Below are 19,586 nucleotides of genomic sequence, written 5' to 3' on the forward strand. Positions count from 1 at the left end.
TATTCAGCGTTTGAATAATGCTATAGATTTCTGGCTTTGCCTTGTATGTTTAACGTTGCTGGTGGTGGTTTTAAAATTACAGGTTTTAACCAGCTAAAGTGGTCCAAAAGAGGTGGTTATGCAAATGCATGGAGACATAAAATCTCTGAATTAGGTTTGTTTTGTTGTATTACACTAGTATCGTGGTTGTCTTGAGGGTTAAACATGATGGTATACCTGGATGTTAACTTGAAACAATGAAAAACCAAAGGGGACGAAGTAAAGTTGACGTTTTTACTATTTTGGTTCTTAATGAGGTATCTCACAGGTAAGTCAAAAGGATGGCTAACAGAAGATGAGCTTTGTTTAAAATCCATCCATTATTAACTATGAACTTGTTAACATCTGGCTGTGGATTTATTAGGAAAAATAAGATGTTAAAAATGTCCAGCTCTGCGAAGAAGTTAAACTTTGAAGATAAATCAAGTTGGTATAAGATGATCTTGGAACACCCAGCACTTAACACCAGCACAAATAGGGGAAGATATTTTAATATGAATGAACAGGCTGAAATGAACTAACATTTTGAAATAGGTGATGTGGAATGTTGGTGTGTCCTAAGTGTTGAGCTGCTAATTTTCTTTTAGAAATGAGGTTTAAGGAAGTTTCCTGAAAGAGGGGAGTTAGTTCTGAGTTCTGTTAAATATATTCACCTCACTGTATTTATACATAAAGCGTTTGGAAACAGCTTAGCTGAGGTTCTAGCTGAAGCTCAGGGTTGTATAACCTGAGCTTGAAAACATAATTGGGGCTTGAAAATTTGAATCCAAAATGGCCTAATGATATGAGTTGAAGATAGCTGCTGGCTCTTTACGTCACCTGTAGTGAAGCAACAGACTTAACAAATGCAACACATGTTTGAAAGTTGTCTTGTGATCATGTGGGGGGGGGGGGTGGGGGTGGGAGGAGTTGCTCACATGGTAAACAAAACGCGCGCATTACTGGGAGCCATCTTGGGGGGGTTGCTCCCACCCCTGGTGAGTGTGTGTCTGGTGAAATGTTTCGAAACTGGATATTCTTTGGTTTTCACTATCCCAAGTAAGTGTGTGAGTACAAGTTAAAGTTGGTCTCAAATTCTTTTAATTATATTCAGTTACTGTTCAAGTGTGGGGTATATGGTGCCTTTGCAGGAGGTAGAAAATATCACTGATTTCAGTATACCTGAACTGATTTCAGTATACCTGAAGTGCATGTATACAGTTTGGTCTTGGTTTCACTTACGTGTCTTCAAAATTTGAAACATGTTCTCAGGTAGTATGTACCCGATGATTTTAATGCTGCTCTGCTGTTACTGCAAGTAGTAAAAGAAACATTCAGATCTTTGAAGATGATGGGTGAAGGGAGACTAAGGTATTTTAACATTTAAGTGAAATGTTTAAATTGTCAAACACTGATACATATTCCACAGGATGACTTTTTCTGGAGTAGGAATTTTGGCATTTAGGCTTTCAATGGCTTCTGTATCCTAAGGGTCAGTGCTGAGCTGGAGCCAGCCTTGAAATGGACCCCAAATATCCAGATCTTGTTGAGCACCCATTGTTTCAACTGCCTGGTGGCTCAGGAAAGAATCCTCCAAAGAAATTTGGGTTTGATCCCTGGGTAGAGAAGGGGATGGCTACCCACTATTGCCCAGAGAATTCCATAGGATCCCAGCAAATCCAGGGGGTCAAAAAGGGAAGACTGACTTAACATCTGCATTGCTTGAATTACTTAACAGTAGTTTAATTTCACCTGGGGATTTCATCATGGCCTGTTAGGTGCCAAAAGGGATGTAAGCTTTTCATAGGAAGAAAAAGAGATTGAACCAGATTTCACCTGATTTTCAACTAATGTAATTTTATCACAAAGGGATGATTTCAGGACCAACAATGTCCTATAGGAAAGGAAAAGGGACTACTTTAACGTTGGAAGCAATTCAAAATGAAATGTTTGGGTCAATGTGTGAACTCAAGATGATCTCGGAACTAGAACAGTCCGATTAGTCTCGGGGTATGAATTGCTAAGTAGGGAACTTCAACTAAAATGCTGGGATGACGCTTTGACTGCTAACCCCTGGGGAGTAAACATCTTCAGTACTGTACCAGAGTCCAGTGTGTGTCTTGTACAAAGTGACTGTCCAGACAAGCCCATGGCAAGTGAGATTGAACTGGCTGGTGATTGCTTCATTCATATATCTTTGGGGACAATGCACCAAATACCTTATATCTTGCAATGTTTAAATTTTACTGTGAATGTTTTGAATTCCAGCTCTTAAATTGTACCCCTTTCTTCCTCGTTTGATGTTCTATAGTTCTTTGTGATTTTGATATTTTCAGGGATTGGGGAAGATGCTGAGCCTGAAAAGGACATTCAATTGAGCAAACCAGGATAGTTGCATAAACTTTCACAAGTAAATTGGTTTTGTGGACATTGTTACAAACTTGAAATAACTTGTGCCTCTTAAGCCAGAACACATGAGTTGTGTTGCCTTCCAAAAAGCAGGCGGGTCAGCACTGAAGTGGGCATTGTTCAGAACTGGTCAGAAGAGCTGAACTTTGATCAGGAATCATTTTGCTTTGAAACAGATTCTTAGGTTCAGTTTAAAATGGAAGTTTTCTGTAACTTACTCCGCAGTTCAGTAACCTAAAATAACTGACTTGTGATACTGGGTAGTGAAGATTCTAATGTCTAACCTTAGGTTTTTCTAATCAGATACTGTGTGTGTAGGAGTTCAGTTGTGCCTGACCTGAGTGAAGTGGGCAGCTACTTGTTCCAGGATCAAAGTTGGCATCTCTTGCATTGGCAGGTGAAATTCTTTACCACTAGCACCATTCAGGGAGCCCTGTCAGAGTGGACGGCATTTGTGCTACTGTTCTCAAACCATGATAGTTTGGACAGCTGTCCCCATGTTAACTCTATTCGAGTGCTGTCATTTCTAAGATGACCAAGTTTTCAAGTCTCCTTTGTTTTTATGAAATCACTTCATTTTGCTTTTATTTGTTCAGTCTACTCATTTACTGATTTATCCCTTAGTGTAAGTCTTGAGTTCTTGTATGATCCATAATGTTTTCACATTTAAGCAATTTGGTGGGGTGTGTTTTTGTTTTTTGGTGTGAACTTGACAATTTCCTAGATAAGGGAGCCAATCCCTACAGGCTGGCTTTACTGCCAGGGAGTTCCAGTTCCCCGTATGCATGTAGTTACGTGGGGGAGGCTCTTTGTCCTCAGACATTAATGTAGTACAGTATTTTGAAAGCTCCTGGATAATTTGGCGGGTGCATCCTAGAGTAGAACCTGGTCTGTTTCATGTCATGTGTTAATTTTGGAGGGGTGGGGGAGGCCAATATTGTCAGTTCAGTATACTGACTTCAGTTTGGCTAGAGTCTGATCAATTTGTAATTTAATACTATTGCTGTCCTATTTGCTGGATATTCACCTGTATTTTTGTGGGTGTTTTGGAGGAGAACTATAAGGTAAATTTGCTTAGCATCTATAAAAGGCAAAAGTGAGCACTTTATAAAGTCAAATATAAAGTTTATTTCCACAGAAAAAGCTATATAAGTTAAGGATTCATAAAAATTAAAAAGGCTCTTGAAAAAACACCCAACTTCAGTGCTAAGTGAAAAAACCTTAAGGTTAAATTGCATTTTAAGTCAAAAAACATTTTGAAATAATTTCATCCAGTGTTTGCTTTTTAAAAGACCATCTTAAGAAATGGCTACCAAAGTAATGCTGTTTTCATGTCACATTGTACGTACTGTTACGACTTCATGAAGTTGTGGCTTCTGCCCCAGGTCTGATACTGATACCTAAACTTGTCCACATAAGCTTGAAGTTGTAGTACTTAAAAGCTAACATGAGCTAAACTTGGAAGCAGATGTGTGAGCCTTTATCAGTTTCTGACTGCTTTTATGTGTATTGGTGTAATCCATCTTCAATTTTTTTTCTCATTTTTTCGTTTTCCCTTTTGGTTTTCCTTTTTCTGGCCTGGAATCATTAATTCCTTGGGTACAATCACAACACTTCCATCGTGGGTGCACTGAAGAGCATACTGGTTTGGACTGACTGGTCTACCTTGATCATCTCTTAACCTACTAAAAACATCACAATAGAGGTGGTGCAGTTTCTGTTTCATTATGTTTATAGCTTTGTGACACTGGGATTGCTCTCTCTTAAGGGTTTCCTTCTTTGCTTGCAAGCTACATACATCATCTTCCAGATTCAAAATTACATCCAGTTTACGCTTTCGGCAGTTCTGAGCAGCAACTTTATTTTTCCCTCTTCGTCTAATGTCACGGATGAGCGACACTTGTAAATCTGTTAGATAATGCCTGCTTAACATGCTGTTGAAAGAATCTACAGGCATGCGGATAATTTCATCCACAGAAAAAGGGATATGCAAAGCTTTAGCACGTCGTTCATCACGGCTTAAGTTTCTGTCTGTGTCATTCAGGTATCTACTTATTTTCTGTGACTTCCCAGGCATTGAGAAAGATTCTGAAGTGGATTCTAGTGCACTTGGCTCTAAGTGGTAAGTGTGGTTATGTGATACATGTTGAAATACAAGGTCTCCGTGAAAATGAGAATCACTTTTGTCATTCATGTAACAAAGCTTACTGGGCTCTGGACAGTATCCTCCTACAGCCCCTTCTAGGTCATGGTGGGAAAGGTCACTGCTAGAACCTGTAGCACCTTCACATATAGAGTGAGAAGAATTAGACTTGATAACAGAGGTGCTATTGTTACTTGAGTCTAAGGAAAGCCCAGAATCATAACCTGGTTCTTCAAGCAGCCAAGAAACTTCCATGGGATCAAAACCTGTGGCCAAAGACATTAAGTTTGTCTCATCAAGTATGTTTATATCAAGATCATACAGATGGTCTTGGCTTAGATTCCTCATCTGATTGTCAACAAATGGAAGAAATCCTGTCAAATTAGTTCCAGGAAGGGTCTGTTCAGTATTGGTAATAGAACTTAACTGTAGAATTTGTTCTTGTGGCTGTGAAGTCCTTGCTACTGGATCCCTTCTAAATGTATTGTCAGAACACCGTAACATGGCCTCGTGGAGACTTACATCATGACTTACAGCTTCGCTAAAATTTACATTATAATGTGTGGGGGAATTCATGCCATCATTGATACTTCTGGGGAGAGGAGCAATATCTCCCAGTGAAACTCCCTGAAAAAGGAGAGGAAAAATGCTGTAAATACATAAAACTATTTCAACACCAGTTCTAACACATAAAGCAGTACTACAGTTCTCTTTGTTAACGCCTCTATTACAAATAAGGATATGCTGTTGGCTGTGAACAATTTCCCTTAAATGCAGGCAACCAACTACACAATGTGAGCTCAAATGAGACTATGGTATAGTGGGGGAAAGACTGTCTTTGAACATCACATTTGATTTTTAAATAGATTGTCAATATAAAAGCTGGTCTTACATCTAGTATTATCTTCCTGTTATTTTTATTACTTATCCTAGCTGTTTATAAGCTAAGCTAAATCCACCCTGTGGACTGTCATGTAAGTACAGTGCTACCAGAAAGACTAAGGTGTGCCTTAATTTGTCAAGTATGTACTGTCTATTGATCCAACATGGATTTTATGAATCCGATTATACCTTTGTGATTATTTGGAAGGGGGGAACAATTTACAGTGGAGCCTGGTTACAACCCACGGGGTTGTAATGCACTAGGAACCATTACGTATTAAAGCTGTATATCCCAGGTAAAAATGTTAATGTGTACTCACAAAGAGGTCAGTGCAGATATTTTCCTGCTAGGATAAAAGCCAAGTTTCTAATTACCTCCAGTAGATTTTCAGGCTGCGATGAAAGCAATTGAAATAAGTCTTCCAGAGAGAAAAATGAATCTGTTCCATTTTGATATCTCTGTAGAAAAAGTCATTTAAAAGGTTAAAGTGGTTGCCTGGGACTTTTAGACTTAATCTAGAAAGGATAACCAAGTCATATCTAAGCTGAATTTTTTATCTTTATTTTAGAATTTTTATATTCCCTTTTTTAGTACTCAGTATTTTAATATCCTGCTTTCAACATTTAACTCAACTTTTCCTCTATTCCTGCCCTAATAATCTTCCATCAATTTTTTTGGCTTGTTAGTTCCACATTATTTTGTCCCTCCCCAGCCAACCTTCCAGATTGATTGAGAGGATATTGTAATTTTCAGTCAAACATGTATTTAGAGTTACCAAGATTTATCAACCTCTTTATTCGCTATTGCTTCATCTCCTGCCTTCCTAAAGGGTTTAAGTTTCTTGTTGAAATGATTTCATAGTTTTCTAGAGTGGCTTAATGAACTCTTTAGTCTTTGTAATTTGGAACTATTTTGCCTTCATGCTTAGGTCAGGCTTAATATTTTCCCTCAGCACGGTCTTGTGGCATTTAGTTATAAAATGACAGACCTATAGTAAACTAGTCTTCCACCACCCCCTTCAGTTCAATTGTTGAGTCGTGTCCAACTCTTTGTGACCCCATGGACTGCAGCACATCAGGCCTCCCAGCCCATCGCCAACTCCTGGAGTTTACTCAAAATCATGTCCATTGAGCCGGGGAGGCCATCCAGCCATCTCATCCTCTTGTCATCCTCTTCTGCCTTCAATCTTTCCCAGCATCAGGGTCTTTTCCAGTGAGTCAGTTTTTCGCATCAGGTAGCTAAAGTATTGGAGCTTCAGCTTAAACATCAGTCCCTCCAATGAATATTCATGATTGATTTCCTTTAGGATGGACTGATTGGATCTCCTTGCAGTCCAAGGGACTCTCAAGTGTTCTCCAACACCACAGTTCAAAAGCATCAATTCTTTGGCGCTCAGCCTTCCTCATAGTCCAACTCAGATCCATACATGACATGGAGAAATCATAGCTTTGACTAGACGGACACCTTGTTGGCAAAGTAATGTCTCTGCTTTTTAATATGCTGTCTAGGTTGGTCATAACTTTTTTCCAAGCAGCAGGCATCTTTTAATTTCATGGCTGCAGTCACCATCTGTAGTGATTTTGGAGCCCCCCAAAATAAAGTCTGACACTGTTTCCACTGTTTCCCCATCTATTTCCCATGAAGTGATGGGACCAGATGCCATGATCTTCGTTTTCTGAATGTAGAGCTTTAAGCCAACTTTTTCACTCTCCACTTTCATCAAGAGGCTTTTGAGTTCCTCTTCCCTTTCTGCCATAAGGGTGGTGTCATCTGTGTATCTGAGGTTATTGATATTTCTCCCGGCAATCTTGATTCCAGCTTGTGTTTCTTCCAGCCCTGCGTTTCTCATGATGTACTCTGCATATAAGTTAAATAAACAGGGTGACAATATACAGCCTTGGTGTACTCCTTTCCCTATTTGGAACCAGTCTGCTGTTCCATATCCCAGTCTAACTTGCTTCCTGGTTCAGGATGGGGAATGCGGGTATACCTGTGGTGGATTCATTTCAATATTTGGCAAAATGAATACAATATTGTAAAGTTTAAAAATAAAATAAAATTTAAAAAAAAATAATAACTTGCTTCCTGACCTGCATACAGATTTCTCAAGAGGCAGGTCAGGTGGTCTGGTATTCCCATTGCTTTCAGAATCTTCCACAGTTTCTTGTGATCCAGTTAAAGGCTTTGATACAATCAATAAAGCAGTAATAGATGTTTTTCTGAAATTCTCTTGCTTTTTTGATGATCTAAGGAATGTAGGCAATTTGATCTCTGGTTCCTCTGCTTTTTCTAAAACCAGCTCGAACATCTGGAAGTTCATGGTTCACATATTGCTGAAGCCTGGCTTGGAGAATTTTGAGCATGACTTTGCTAGTGTGTGAGATGAGTGCAATTGTGCGGTAGTTTGAGCATGCTTTGGCATTGCCTTTCTTTGGGATTGGCGTGAAAACTGACCTTTTCCAGTCCTGTGGCCACTCATGAGTTTTCCAAATTTGCTGGCATATTGAGGGCAGCACTTTCACAGCATCATCTTTTAGGGTTTGAAATAGCTCAGCTGGAATTACATCACCTCCACTAACTTTGTTCATAGTGATGCTTCCTAAGGTCTGCTTGACTTTATACTCCAGGATGTCTGGCCTTAGATGAGTGATAACACCATCGTGGTTATCTAGGTCATGACAGTCTTTTTTGTATGGTTCTTCTGTGTATTATTGCCATCTTAATATCTTCTGCTTCTGTTAGGTCCATACCATTTCTGTCCTTTATCGAGCCCATCTTTGCATGAAATGTTCCCTTGGTATCTGATTTTCTTGAAGAGATATCTAGTCTTTCCCATTGTTTCCCTCTATTTCTTTGCATTGATCAGAAGGCTTTTTAATCTCTCCTTGCTATTCTTTGCAACTCTGCATTCAAATGGGTATATCCTTCCTTTTATCCTTTGCCTTTCTCGTCTCTTCTTTTCTCAGCTATTTGTAAGGCCTCCTCAGACAACCATTTTGCCTTTTTGCTTTTCTTGGGGATAGTCTTGATCACTGCCTCCTACACAATGTCATGAACCTCCATCCATAGTTCTTCAGGTACTCTTATCAGATCTAATCCCTTGAATCTATTTGTCACTTCCACTGTATAATTGGATTTGATTTAGGTCATACCTGAATGGTCTAGTGGTTTTCCTTACTTTCTTCAATTTAAGTCTGAAGTTGGCAATAAGGAGCCTTGATCTGAGCCGCAGTCAGCTCCCGGTCTTGTTTTTGCTTACTGTATAGAGCTTCTCCATCTTTGCAAAGAATATAATCAGTTTGATTTCAGTGTTGGCCATCTGGTGATGTCCACGTGTAGAGTCTTCTCTTGTGTTGTTGGAAGAGGGTGTTTGCTATGACCAGTGCATTCTCTTGGCAAAACTCTATTAGTGTTTGCCCTGCTTCATTCCGTATTCCAAGGCCAAATTTGCCTGCTACTCCAGGTGTTTCCTGACTTCCTACTTTTGCATTCCAGTCCCCGGTAATGAAAAGGACATCTTTTTTTGGTGTTAGTTCTAGAAGGTCTTGTAGGTCTTCACAGAACCATTCAACTTCAGTTTCTTCAGCGTTACTGGTTGGGGCATAGACTTGGATCACTGTTATATTGAATGGTTTGCGTTGGAAATGAACAGAGATCATTCTGTCATTTTGGAGCTTGCATCCATGTACTGCATTTCATACTCTTGTTGACTATGATGGCTACCTCATTTCTTCGAAGGTATTCTTGCCCACAGTAGTAGATATAATGGTCATCTGAGTTAAATTCACCCATTTCCTCCCTTGGGTAGTTTTATTTCCTTAGTTTTTGTTGCCCTGTCATTTCACTGTGATAGATCTGGGACTTAATTTTTTTATTTAGTCTGCTTGGGATTCTGTGTATCCCTTTAATCTGAGTCATAAGATCATTTTAATTTTGGAAATATTTTGGCATAAACTTTGAATACTGCTGCTTCATACTTCCCAGTCTGTCCTAGGACTTAAAAATGGGCCAAAGAACTAAATAGACATTTCTCCAAAGAAGACATACAGATGGCTAACCAACACATGAAAAGATGCTCAACATCACTCATTATCAGAGAAATGCAATTCAAAACCACTATGAGGTACCATTTCACACCAGTCAGAATGGCTGCGATCCAAAAGTCTACAAATAATAAATGCTGGAGAGGGTGTGGAGAAAAGGGAACCCTCTTCCACTGTTGGTGGGAATGCAAACTAGTACAGCCGCTATGGAGAACAGTGTGGAGATTCCTTAAAAAACTGGAAATAGAACTGCCTTATGATCCAGCAATCCCACTGCTGGGCATACACACTGAGGAAACCAGAAGGGAAAGAGACACATGTACCCCAATGTTCATTGCAGCACTGTTTATGATAGCCAGGACATGGAAGCAACCTATATGTCTATCAGCAGATGAATGGATAAGAAAGCTGTGGTACATATACACAATGGAGTATTACTCAGCCATTAAAAAGAATACATTTGAATCAGTTCTAATGAGGTGGATGAAACTGGAGCCTATTATAGAGAGTGAAGTAAGCCAGAAGGAAAAACACCAATACAGTATACTAACGCATATATATGGAATTTAGAAAGATGGTAACAATAACCCGGTGTACGAGACAGCAAAAGAGACACTGATGTATAGAACAGTCTTATGGACTCTGTGGGAGAGGGAGAGGGTGGGAAGATTTGGGAGAATGGCATTGAAACATGAAAAATATGTATGAAACGAGATGCCAGTCCAGGTTCGATGCACGATACTGGATGCTTGGGGCTAGTGCACTGGGACGACCCAGAGGGATGGTATGGGGAGGGAGGAGGGAGGAGGGTTCAGGATGGGGAACACATGTATACCTGTGGTGGATTCATTTTGATATTTGGCAAAACTAATACAATTATGTAAAGTTTAAAAATAAAATTTAAAAAAAAAGTAATTTTCTTATTCTATCATTGTCTTTTCTTTTTAATGCAAAAGTTCATATTTGAGAGCTGTTTTCTATAGGAATGCCACATACAAAGTGTTTACCAACTCAGTTTTATATTTTTCTCTTCAAGGACCAGTTTTTCTATCACTTTCTACACCTTTTCTTGACTCAGGATTCCTGACTGTGATGGTAGTCTGAATCCACAACACTTGGTGGTCTGATTTCTAAAAGTTGGATGGACCGCTTCCTTGCTCTGCCTCCTAGCTCATGGCCAGAAGTGTCCTAGCTGTCATTTCCTAAACTAGAAGAGCCTTTAAACATTGAGCTTTAAAGCGGGGAACTCAGGTACCCACAGGCATGGACTTGTGATCTACTCAACCCCAGCCTCCGTCATGGCATCTGATATCTTCAGCTTTTGTGCCTGATTTGAAGATAGTATCCATTATGCCTCATCCAGGAATTCTGTATCTGGTGTGTCTTTACATGTTAGTAAATTCACATTCATGACTTGTGCTGTGTATAACTCCCACCCATAACTTTTTATTCAAGGGTTTTCTTTTTTGAAGATTCAGATCAGCTGGACTGATTTTGTGGTGGTGGTGTTCAGTCACTCAGTCGTGTCCGACCCGTTGCAACCGCCTCCCAGCCCGTCGCCAACTCCCAGAGTTTACTCAAACTCATATCCATTGAATCAATGATGTCATCCAACCAATTCATCCTCTGTTGTCTCCTCCCCCCGCCTTCACTCTTTCCCAGCATCAGGGTCTTTTTCCAATGAGTCAGTTCTTCGCATCAGGTGGCCAAAGTATTGAAGCTTCAGCATCAGTCCTTCCAATGAATATTCAGGATTGATTTCCTTTAGGATGGACTGGTTGGATCTCCTTGCAGTCCAAGGGACTCTCAAGACTCTTCTCCAACACCACAGTTCAAAAGCATCAACTTTTCAGCACTCAGCCTTCTTTATGGTCCAACTCGCACATCCATACATGACTACTGCAAAAAACCATAGCTTTGACTAGACCTTTGCTAGCAAAGTAATGTCTCTGCTTTAATACGTTGTCTAGGTTTGTTGTAGCTTTTCTTCCAAGGAGCAAGTGTCTTTTAATTTCATGATTTTGTGTGTGGTACAAATGGGTTTGCCATGTTTTCAAGGTTTCTGTGTGTCTTTCTTTGGATGTTTTAAGACATATTTAAGATAAGCTGGTGGATAGTGTTTCTTGTTCTTTAATTGGAAATTATGCATCCTTAGTGGGCAGCAAACTTCTTCACCAATTGGTGAAGATTTTAAATGATATTTTAAATGATACTAAGAAAGATATTAAGAAATTTCAGAAACTTGATTCATTCGTCCTGGCCAACCATTGACCAAAATTTGCCTGATGGTCACAAGTGTGAGAACGGGTAACATCAGCACAAATCTATATTCATTCCCCCAAAAAACCCCTTAATTATGGGTAAATAACATTGTTTGCAGAAAAGAAAGCCTTAATATTTAGAACATGGAAATATGGGTATGAAGATCATTCTGTTTAAAGTGAATTATGGACTGACCCTTCAGGCTATTCAAAGATATATCTGTCTCATTAGATCTTTTTTACCTGTTTGTTCCTCTTCAGTGCCCATCGATGGAGGCTTGAGAAGCTAACCCCTTACAACCAGCATTCTGGTTGATTCCGCAGGAGATGGGAAGATGGAAGGAAGAAGTGACGGGGTCCCTTAAACACCCATTATCTCACTATTACCACATTACCACCTCTTATGTCCACTCTCACTGAGCTGTATTTTTCCCCAGGTTCCTTTCTGCTCTGAGGGCGGTTTTGGGTTCAGGTAGTTGCTAGTCTATGGGGGTCTCCCTATTTCTTGGTATTGCCCTTAAGCCTGCCCTTAACTTCCATTACAAAGAAAATCCCCTCACTTCTCTTCAGAATCCCATGAGCCTGTACCTTTTACTTGAGGGCCTAAACTGTGGACTACATGACTGCGGTCCTACATCTTCACATAAAAGTCCTCCTTCCTAATCAGTTCTGTTTTTGGCCAAGAATTCACTGCATTTTGAACAGAGATCACTAGGAATGTAAAAAAAAAATATGGACACATTTTCTACCTTTACATATACACAATGGAGTATTACTCAGCCATTAAAAAGAATACACTTGAATAAGTTCTAATGAGGTGGATGAAACTGGAGCCTATTATACAGAGTGAAGTAAGCCAGAAAGAAAAACACCAATACAGTATACTAATGCATATATTTGGAATTTAGAAAGATGGTAACGATAACCCTGTATATGAGACAGCAAAAGAGACACTGATGTATAGAACAGTCTTTTGGACTCTGTGGGAGAGGGAGAGGGTGGGATGATTTGGGAGAATGGCATTGAAACATGTGTAATATCGTATATGAAACGAGTCGCCAGTCCAGGTTTGATGCACGATACTGGATGCTTGGGGCTGGTGCACTGGGATGACCCAGAGGGATGGTATGGGGAGGGAGGAGGGAGGGGGGTTCAGGATGGGGAACACGTGTATACCCGTGGCGGATGCATGTTGATGTATGACAAAACCAATACAATATTGTAAAGTTAAAAAATATGTATTGTTGCTTTTTTTTTTTTTTTACTTTTTAAATTCAACTTGTCTTTAGTGAGAAAAATGTGTCTTCAGACCAATTAACCTGTATATATTTGTGTATTTTTCATTAATAGCAGTCTAGGCTTGCACTGCAGCTAGAAGGAAGTCACTGTTAATGAGTAAATTATGTCAGTCATCCTAAATATTCTCAAATGCCAGTGATTCCCTGTGGTCAGAGTAACTCCTTTCTGCTTTATCATTAGAAGTTCCTACAAGAAGTGTAATTTAAACACTGACACAAAATAGAAACATGGACCTACAAAAAAGGAGCTGAGTCTGATAATTAAGAACCAAGGCACAAATGCCACACTCTTAAGTGATTGTGTTTCTAGACAGTTTTGTCCAAACTGATGTCTGTCTGCAGTGAAATATTTCAAATTCTCCAAGGAAGCTCTCTACTTTATCTATCACTTCATTGTTATTTAATGAGTGCCTATTACCTAGCAGTGAGTGAGTTACTATAGGCAGTTCAAAAAAGGAGAAAATAAGGTCCTACTTTTCTGGGAAGCCTTGTGAAGGGGTATAATTGCAAAGACATACCCAGGAAAAAAATGAATCAACAGCATCAATCTATACACAAGGAAGTGGCAGTAAGACCAGTTTAAGGACATCTTTCACCTCAGAAAAGATGGTCTGTGAGGCACTCAGTAAAGTGGCCTGAAATGTCTCCTCCAAAACAGACATGGTTATTTCAGTACTCACTGGCACCGATGTGGCAATTCTCTGGCATTTGTGTGTGTGTGCGTGCGTGTTCACATAAGGAGCTGGTAAAGCCACATAGCAAGGTACACTAATTACAAAGGAACACAAGGCCTGGGGAAAATACCAGTGGGTAAAAGCAGAGGCAGCTGGGCATACCTCTGCAGGTTACAGTGAAATGCCAGGCTGCAGTGGGGTCTCATTTAACTAGCTCATAAAAGGGTTGAATAGCCTGAGGTAAAGTGAAAATGGAAAGGGGTTCCTTGGGGTGAACTCCACATCTTCTAAAGACTAGCAAAAAAGGATTCAAAGAGACCACTTAGAAACATGGTGTGTTTAGGGAACAGAACAGATGAGCATCCAGAGCTTGCCTGAAAAATAATCCAAGAGGCATATTTCTAGATGCAAGCATGGGTTGCAGCTAGAGAAATGATTGACAAAGGAGGTGAGGTGCAGGTTTCCAGGACCAGCAGGTGCTTGAGAGGCCACTTGGAGGTGGAGGTGCATGTGTCCTTGAGAAGGACAGTGAGAGACTCCTAGCTGGAGGGGACTCGGAGGGGTCTCCAAAGAACCTGCAAAATGAAAGTGCCTAACCAACAGAAGTGGTTTTAAATACATTCTGCAGTCCAGGGAAACCAGTTTCAGACTGGCAACAGTAAAGGAACACCTTTTCTGAGCTCTTACCACCCATCACACCCTCAGCTTCAGAGAAGATGGCTGAACAAACAAGGGAGGAAGAACTGGGAAAAGCCAAGAAGCTGGCCACACACCCTTTTCCTCCCCGCCAGGCTTTGAGGTTGCAGCAGGGAGAGGAGTGGGAAAACTACAGACTTGCTGAGAATTTACACTGGTTCTGTCTACCAACTGTTGCACTGGGATGAGCAGAGAGGTTTGGGTCTGATTATTTAGCATAGGGCCTGTCCTAGAGTTCACCCAGCATGCAGGGAAGAACTAGTTCCCTAAAACAGGTTAGAACAGGCTGGAGGGGCGGGGGAGTGGTGAGTGAGCAGAGGGAGCAGAACTGCTTTCAGGCTTCATTCTGTCAATCATGTTATGTTCAGGGTGATGTTAGAAAGTCAAGGCTACAGTGATGATGGGCTGCCTGAGAAGGGCCAAGGCATAGTACTCTACCCTCCATGGGTGTTCAAGGCACAGCCCCAAATTCCACCTGGGGCAGTGCAGGGCTGGGAGCCCTGTCAGGCAAGACCTGCAAGGGTGCCACCTGCCAGGGGAAGTACTAAGTGGTTAAATGTCTGTGGAATGCTCACCTGTCTGGACCACTGCTGAGTAGAACCCAGATTAGGTCCCATGTTAAAGAAGGAAGGAGTTCAGCCTGGCTCCTGGAGTTCACCTTTCTCCACTCTCTCCACTACTCATGAGTGTGGTTATTAGTTGCAAGGAGTCAATGAGGCTATCTGACTCCACCTAGGCCAAAGATGCAAAGTGGGCTCATGGATGCCCAGTGAGCATGGTGCACCAGGAGACTGAGCGAGGGTGTGAGCCCAAGTTCCAACCGGATTGAGAGTGATATCCCTGTAGGGTTCTCTCCTTTCCCAGACCTAGCCAACCTGTCTACTACTTCTGAAAGTGGCTGGTTTTGATTGAGGATTCCTGGGTTCAGGATGCCAGCCATCTCTGGCTGAGATGCCAGAGATGCCGGCATCCTGAACCCAGGAATCCTCAATCAAAACCACAACAAAACCTGCTAGCAGGTTTCTGGACGGGTGTGTGGGTTTAACCAGATATAATGGTCTATGGCTAATTCCTTTGTAAATAAAATAACCACATCCACAATTTTAAAAAATATGTATTTTCATATATCAAATTTACTTCTAGTAAGGCACACATATATAAAATCCATTCTCAACACAAATTGTCAAAAGACATAAAATCTACCTTAAAGCCAAAATAGTATGGTTGGAATATTCTGACATGCTTACCTCACTTCTAGATTCAGTGGTTTTTTCTGCCTCCCAGGCAGGCTTATCTGCTACTTTATTTTCATCTTCATTCTTCTGCTGTAGTGATTTTTCCTTCTGGGTTGATGATCTTTGCTCATTTTCTTCATGCTGGGGACTGTGACTCACACCTCTTAATACCTCATTCTCCTATAAAAAGGACCGACCCCAAAATGTGCTAAGTACAAATCCACATTTCATCAAATAAGTAAAATCTTTAAAACTGTTTTGTACTTACTGCTCAGTGATCAGGAAAACCCACAAGTCGAAAGCTAAGACTGACATTTCATTATTTTGGTATCAAAGAAACATTTTAATTCTGAAACAAAGGTCACTTTTGTGTCCTGTCCTTTTCAAAAACTCACTGTGAGACAGGCTGTTCTGATCTGGATAATGTAAATTATTTGCATTTATAAACCCCCTGACTTCAGGGAGGGTAAAGAGAGTTGACTTCATTTTATACATTTCTGTACTGTTTGAATGTTTTACCATAAACATGTATTTTTTTACAATCAGAAAAAATGTAAATAAATTTTTATTTTGAAAAAAATTTAATGTAAAAGCTTAAACTAACATCTCCATTGATATTTTCAACTATGCTTATTTATACAGATGAGTCCTTCACCTTTAACTTAGGAGACAGATAATTAAAAGGAGACAGATAATTAAAAGGCTAGAGAATTCTTCTGAACATTCAAACAGTTGCCATTTAGCATATAATATATATTCTGATACTTCCAATTATATTAAAAATTCTCTGTATACCGTTTCCCCACTAAGCTCAATCGTGTCCAACTCTGAGTTGTGTTCCACTCCATGAACTGTCGCCTGAGGGAATGTCGCCTACCAGACTCCGGCAAGAATACTGGAGTGGGTTGCCATTTCCTTCTCCAGGCCATCTTCCAGACCCAGGGATCGAACCTGGGTCTCCCGCATTGCAAGCAGACACTTTACCATCTGAGCCACAGGGAAGCCCAACATAACATCAAGGCCTCTTAAATTCTTTCCAAGGATCTGTTTTTAGTTTCTCTCTTCCAGCAACAAAACATACTGGACTAACTCAAGGACAGCATTACTGCCCCCTACTCTAAACCACAGGAATGTTAATCTTTAAAAAGAAAATAAAAGTCAAAGAAATGTAAATACACAGATGCTAAAACAAGGAGAGAAATCAAAGCAAGAGCAAAAGGAAAAGGAGGCTAATGTGCTGATGGCCCACTTGGTTTTACTTGCTTCTCTGTTCTCTGTACCAAATTCTTGACACTGTACATGTTGGTCTTCTTACCTCAATGATCTCTTGTTCACATCCTCCATCACAAGTAGCTCATGTGCTCGAAGACATTGCTTCTGCTACCCTATCCTCTTTTCTGTATCAACAATACTTCCTTGTCTATTGGATAATTCCCATCAGCCTTCCAATACACAGTAACTAACACCTATATCCGTTGAATCATTGAAAAAGAGAGTTCCAGAAAAAAAATCTACTTCTGCTTTATTGACTGTGCCAAAGCCTTTCACTGCGTGGATCACAACAAACTTTGGAAAATTCTGAAAGAGATGGGAATACCAGACCACCTGACCTGCCTCTTGAGAAATCTGTATGCAGGTCAGGAAGCAACAGAATGGGACATGGAACAGCAGACTGGTTCCAAATAGGGAAAGGAGTACATCAAGGCTATATATTGTTACCCTGTTTATTTAACTTATATGCAGAGTACATCATGAGAAATGCTGGGCTGGAAAAAGCACAAGCTGGTATCAAGATTGCCGAGAGAAATATCAATAACCTCAGATACACAGATGACACCACCCTTATGGCAGAAAGTGAAAAAGAACTAAAGAGCCTCTTGATGAAAGTGAAAGAGGAGAGTGAAAAAGCTGGTTTAAAACTCAACATTCAGAAAACTAAGATCATGGCATCTGGTCCCATCACTTCATGGCAAATAGATAGGGAAACAGTGGTAACAGTGGCTGGCTTTACTTTTTGGGGCTCCAAAATCACGGCATATGGTGACTATAGCCATGAAATTAAGGCTCTTGCTCCTTGGAAGAAAAGTTATGACCAACTTAGACAGCATATTAAACAGCAGAGACATTACTTTGCCAACCAAGGTCCATCTAGTCAAAGCTATGGTTTTTCCAGTAGTCATGTATGGATGTGAGAGTTGGACTATGAGGAAGGCTGAGCGCCAAAGAATTGATGCTTTTGAACTGTGGTGTTGGAGAACACTTGAGAGTCCCTTGGACTCCAAGGAGATCCAACCAGTCCATCCTAAAGGAAATCAGTCCTGAATATTCATTGGAGGGACTGATGCTGAAGCTGAAACTCCAATACTTTGGTCACCTGATGTGAAGAACTGACTCATTTGAAAAGACCCTGATGCTGGGAAAGACTGAAGGCAGGAGGAGAAGGGGACAACAGAGGATAAGATGGTTGGATGGCATCACTGACTCAATGGACATGAGTTTGAGTAAACGCTGGGAGTTGGCGATGGGCTGGGAGGCCTGGAGTGCTGCAGTCCATGGGCTTGCAAAGAGTTGGACACGACTGAGCGACTGAATTGAACATGTTATTTTATTTGTTTATTGTCTAATCTGTCCCACTAGAATGCAAGTTTCCTGAGGGCAGGGACTCTGCTTGATTCCTGCTGTATACCCTCTGCCTACACCACAGCCTGGCACACAGCAGACCCTTAATAATAGTTGCTGAACAGATGAACTCCTAGATACAACATCCTAAGAGTTTGTATGCAATTTCTGATGAGTGAGATTCCATAGTCTTGCTCTTTTCTGCAACTGAAACTCTGATTCCCATCTAAATTCAGGGAAGAAGGGAAAAGATAAGACTCGTCATCACTCTTTTAACCTCAATCTTTTGCCAAGAGAAGGTTTCTTTTGTTAAGCCTTCAGTTCAGTTCAGTTGCTCAGTCGTGTCTGACTCTTTGTGACCCCATGAATCGCAGCACGCCAGGCCTCCCTGTCCATCACCAACTCCCGGAGTTTACCCAAACCCACGTCCATTGAGTCGGTGATGCCATCCAGCCATCTCATCCTCTGTCATCCTCTTCTCCTCCTGCCCCCAATCCCTCCCAGCATCAGAGTCTTTTCTAATGAGTCAACTCTTCACATGAGGTGGCCAAAGTACTGGAGTTTCAGCTTTAGCATCAGTCCTTCCAAAGAACACCCAGGACTGATCTCCTTTAGAATGGACTGGATGGATCTCCTTGCAGTCCAAGGGACTCGCAAGAGTCTTCTCCAACACCACAGTTCAAAAGCATCAATTCTTCGGTGCTCAGCTTTCTTCACAGTCCAACTCTCACATCCATACATGACTACTGGAAAAACCATAGCGCTGGCTAGACGGACCTTTATTGGCAAAGTAATGTCTCTGCTTTTTAATATACTCTCTAGGTTGGTCATAACTTTAAGAGAATCTAATTCAAAATTCTAAATTCCTGAGGCAGTTAACTTTGTTTACAAATAAATTTGCTGCTGGTGGGCATAGAAGCTTCTAACCTCTAAATCACAAGATCTATTTTAGAACCATGAAGCAAGGTCTCCTTAGTCTGTAATATCAGAATTAATACAACACATGTAGAGAGACACATAAACTTGCAAACATGAGAATGTTATCTATAACAATACATAAATAAACAATAACAGAGGAAACCAGTGGCTAACACCTAACTAGATCAAGCCCATAAGGAAACTTTCAAAGTGTTTAAGAGTTTGGTAACAAAAGTCTGTAAGATGGCCTGCCTTAAAACTCGGGAGAAGAATGGAAGATAGAGAAATTCTGTATGACCACAAATCACATGGCAAGAAGCAGAAAATAGGTTAAAAATCCTATTATATCATATAATAATGGATCATAACTCAATAAATGTGTTAAATAA

General features: G+C 40.5%; 1 protein-coding gene across 1 annotated transcript in view; it reads right to left on the reverse strand.

Moving 5' to 3' along the window:
- Nucleotides 1–3,531: 3,531 nt before the first annotated feature.
- The window catches only part of NFE2L3 (NFE2 like bZIP transcription factor 3), a 34,537-nt gene continuing 18,482 nt past the window's right edge, over nt 3,532–19,586 (reverse strand). The window contains exons 2-4 of the mRNA XM_019958876.2: nt 15,673–15,840; nt 5,828–5,911; nt 3,532–5,197 (exon numbers count right to left, since the gene is read on the reverse strand). Coding sequence (XP_019814435.2) covers nt 3,953–5,197; nt 5,828–5,911; nt 15,673–15,840 — 1,497 coding nt within the window. The 3' untranslated portion in view covers nt 3,532–3,952. The remainder of the gene's footprint in view (nt 5,198–5,827; nt 5,912–15,672; nt 15,841–19,586) is intronic.

This window comes from Bos indicus, chromosome 4 (genome assembly GCF_029378745.1).
Source record: "Bos indicus isolate NIAB-ARS_2022 breed Sahiwal x Tharparkar chromosome 4, NIAB-ARS_B.indTharparkar_mat_pri_1.0, whole genome shotgun sequence".
In the NCBI taxonomy this organism is placed as follows: Eukaryota; Metazoa; Chordata; class Mammalia; order Artiodactyla; family Bovidae; genus Bos; species Bos indicus.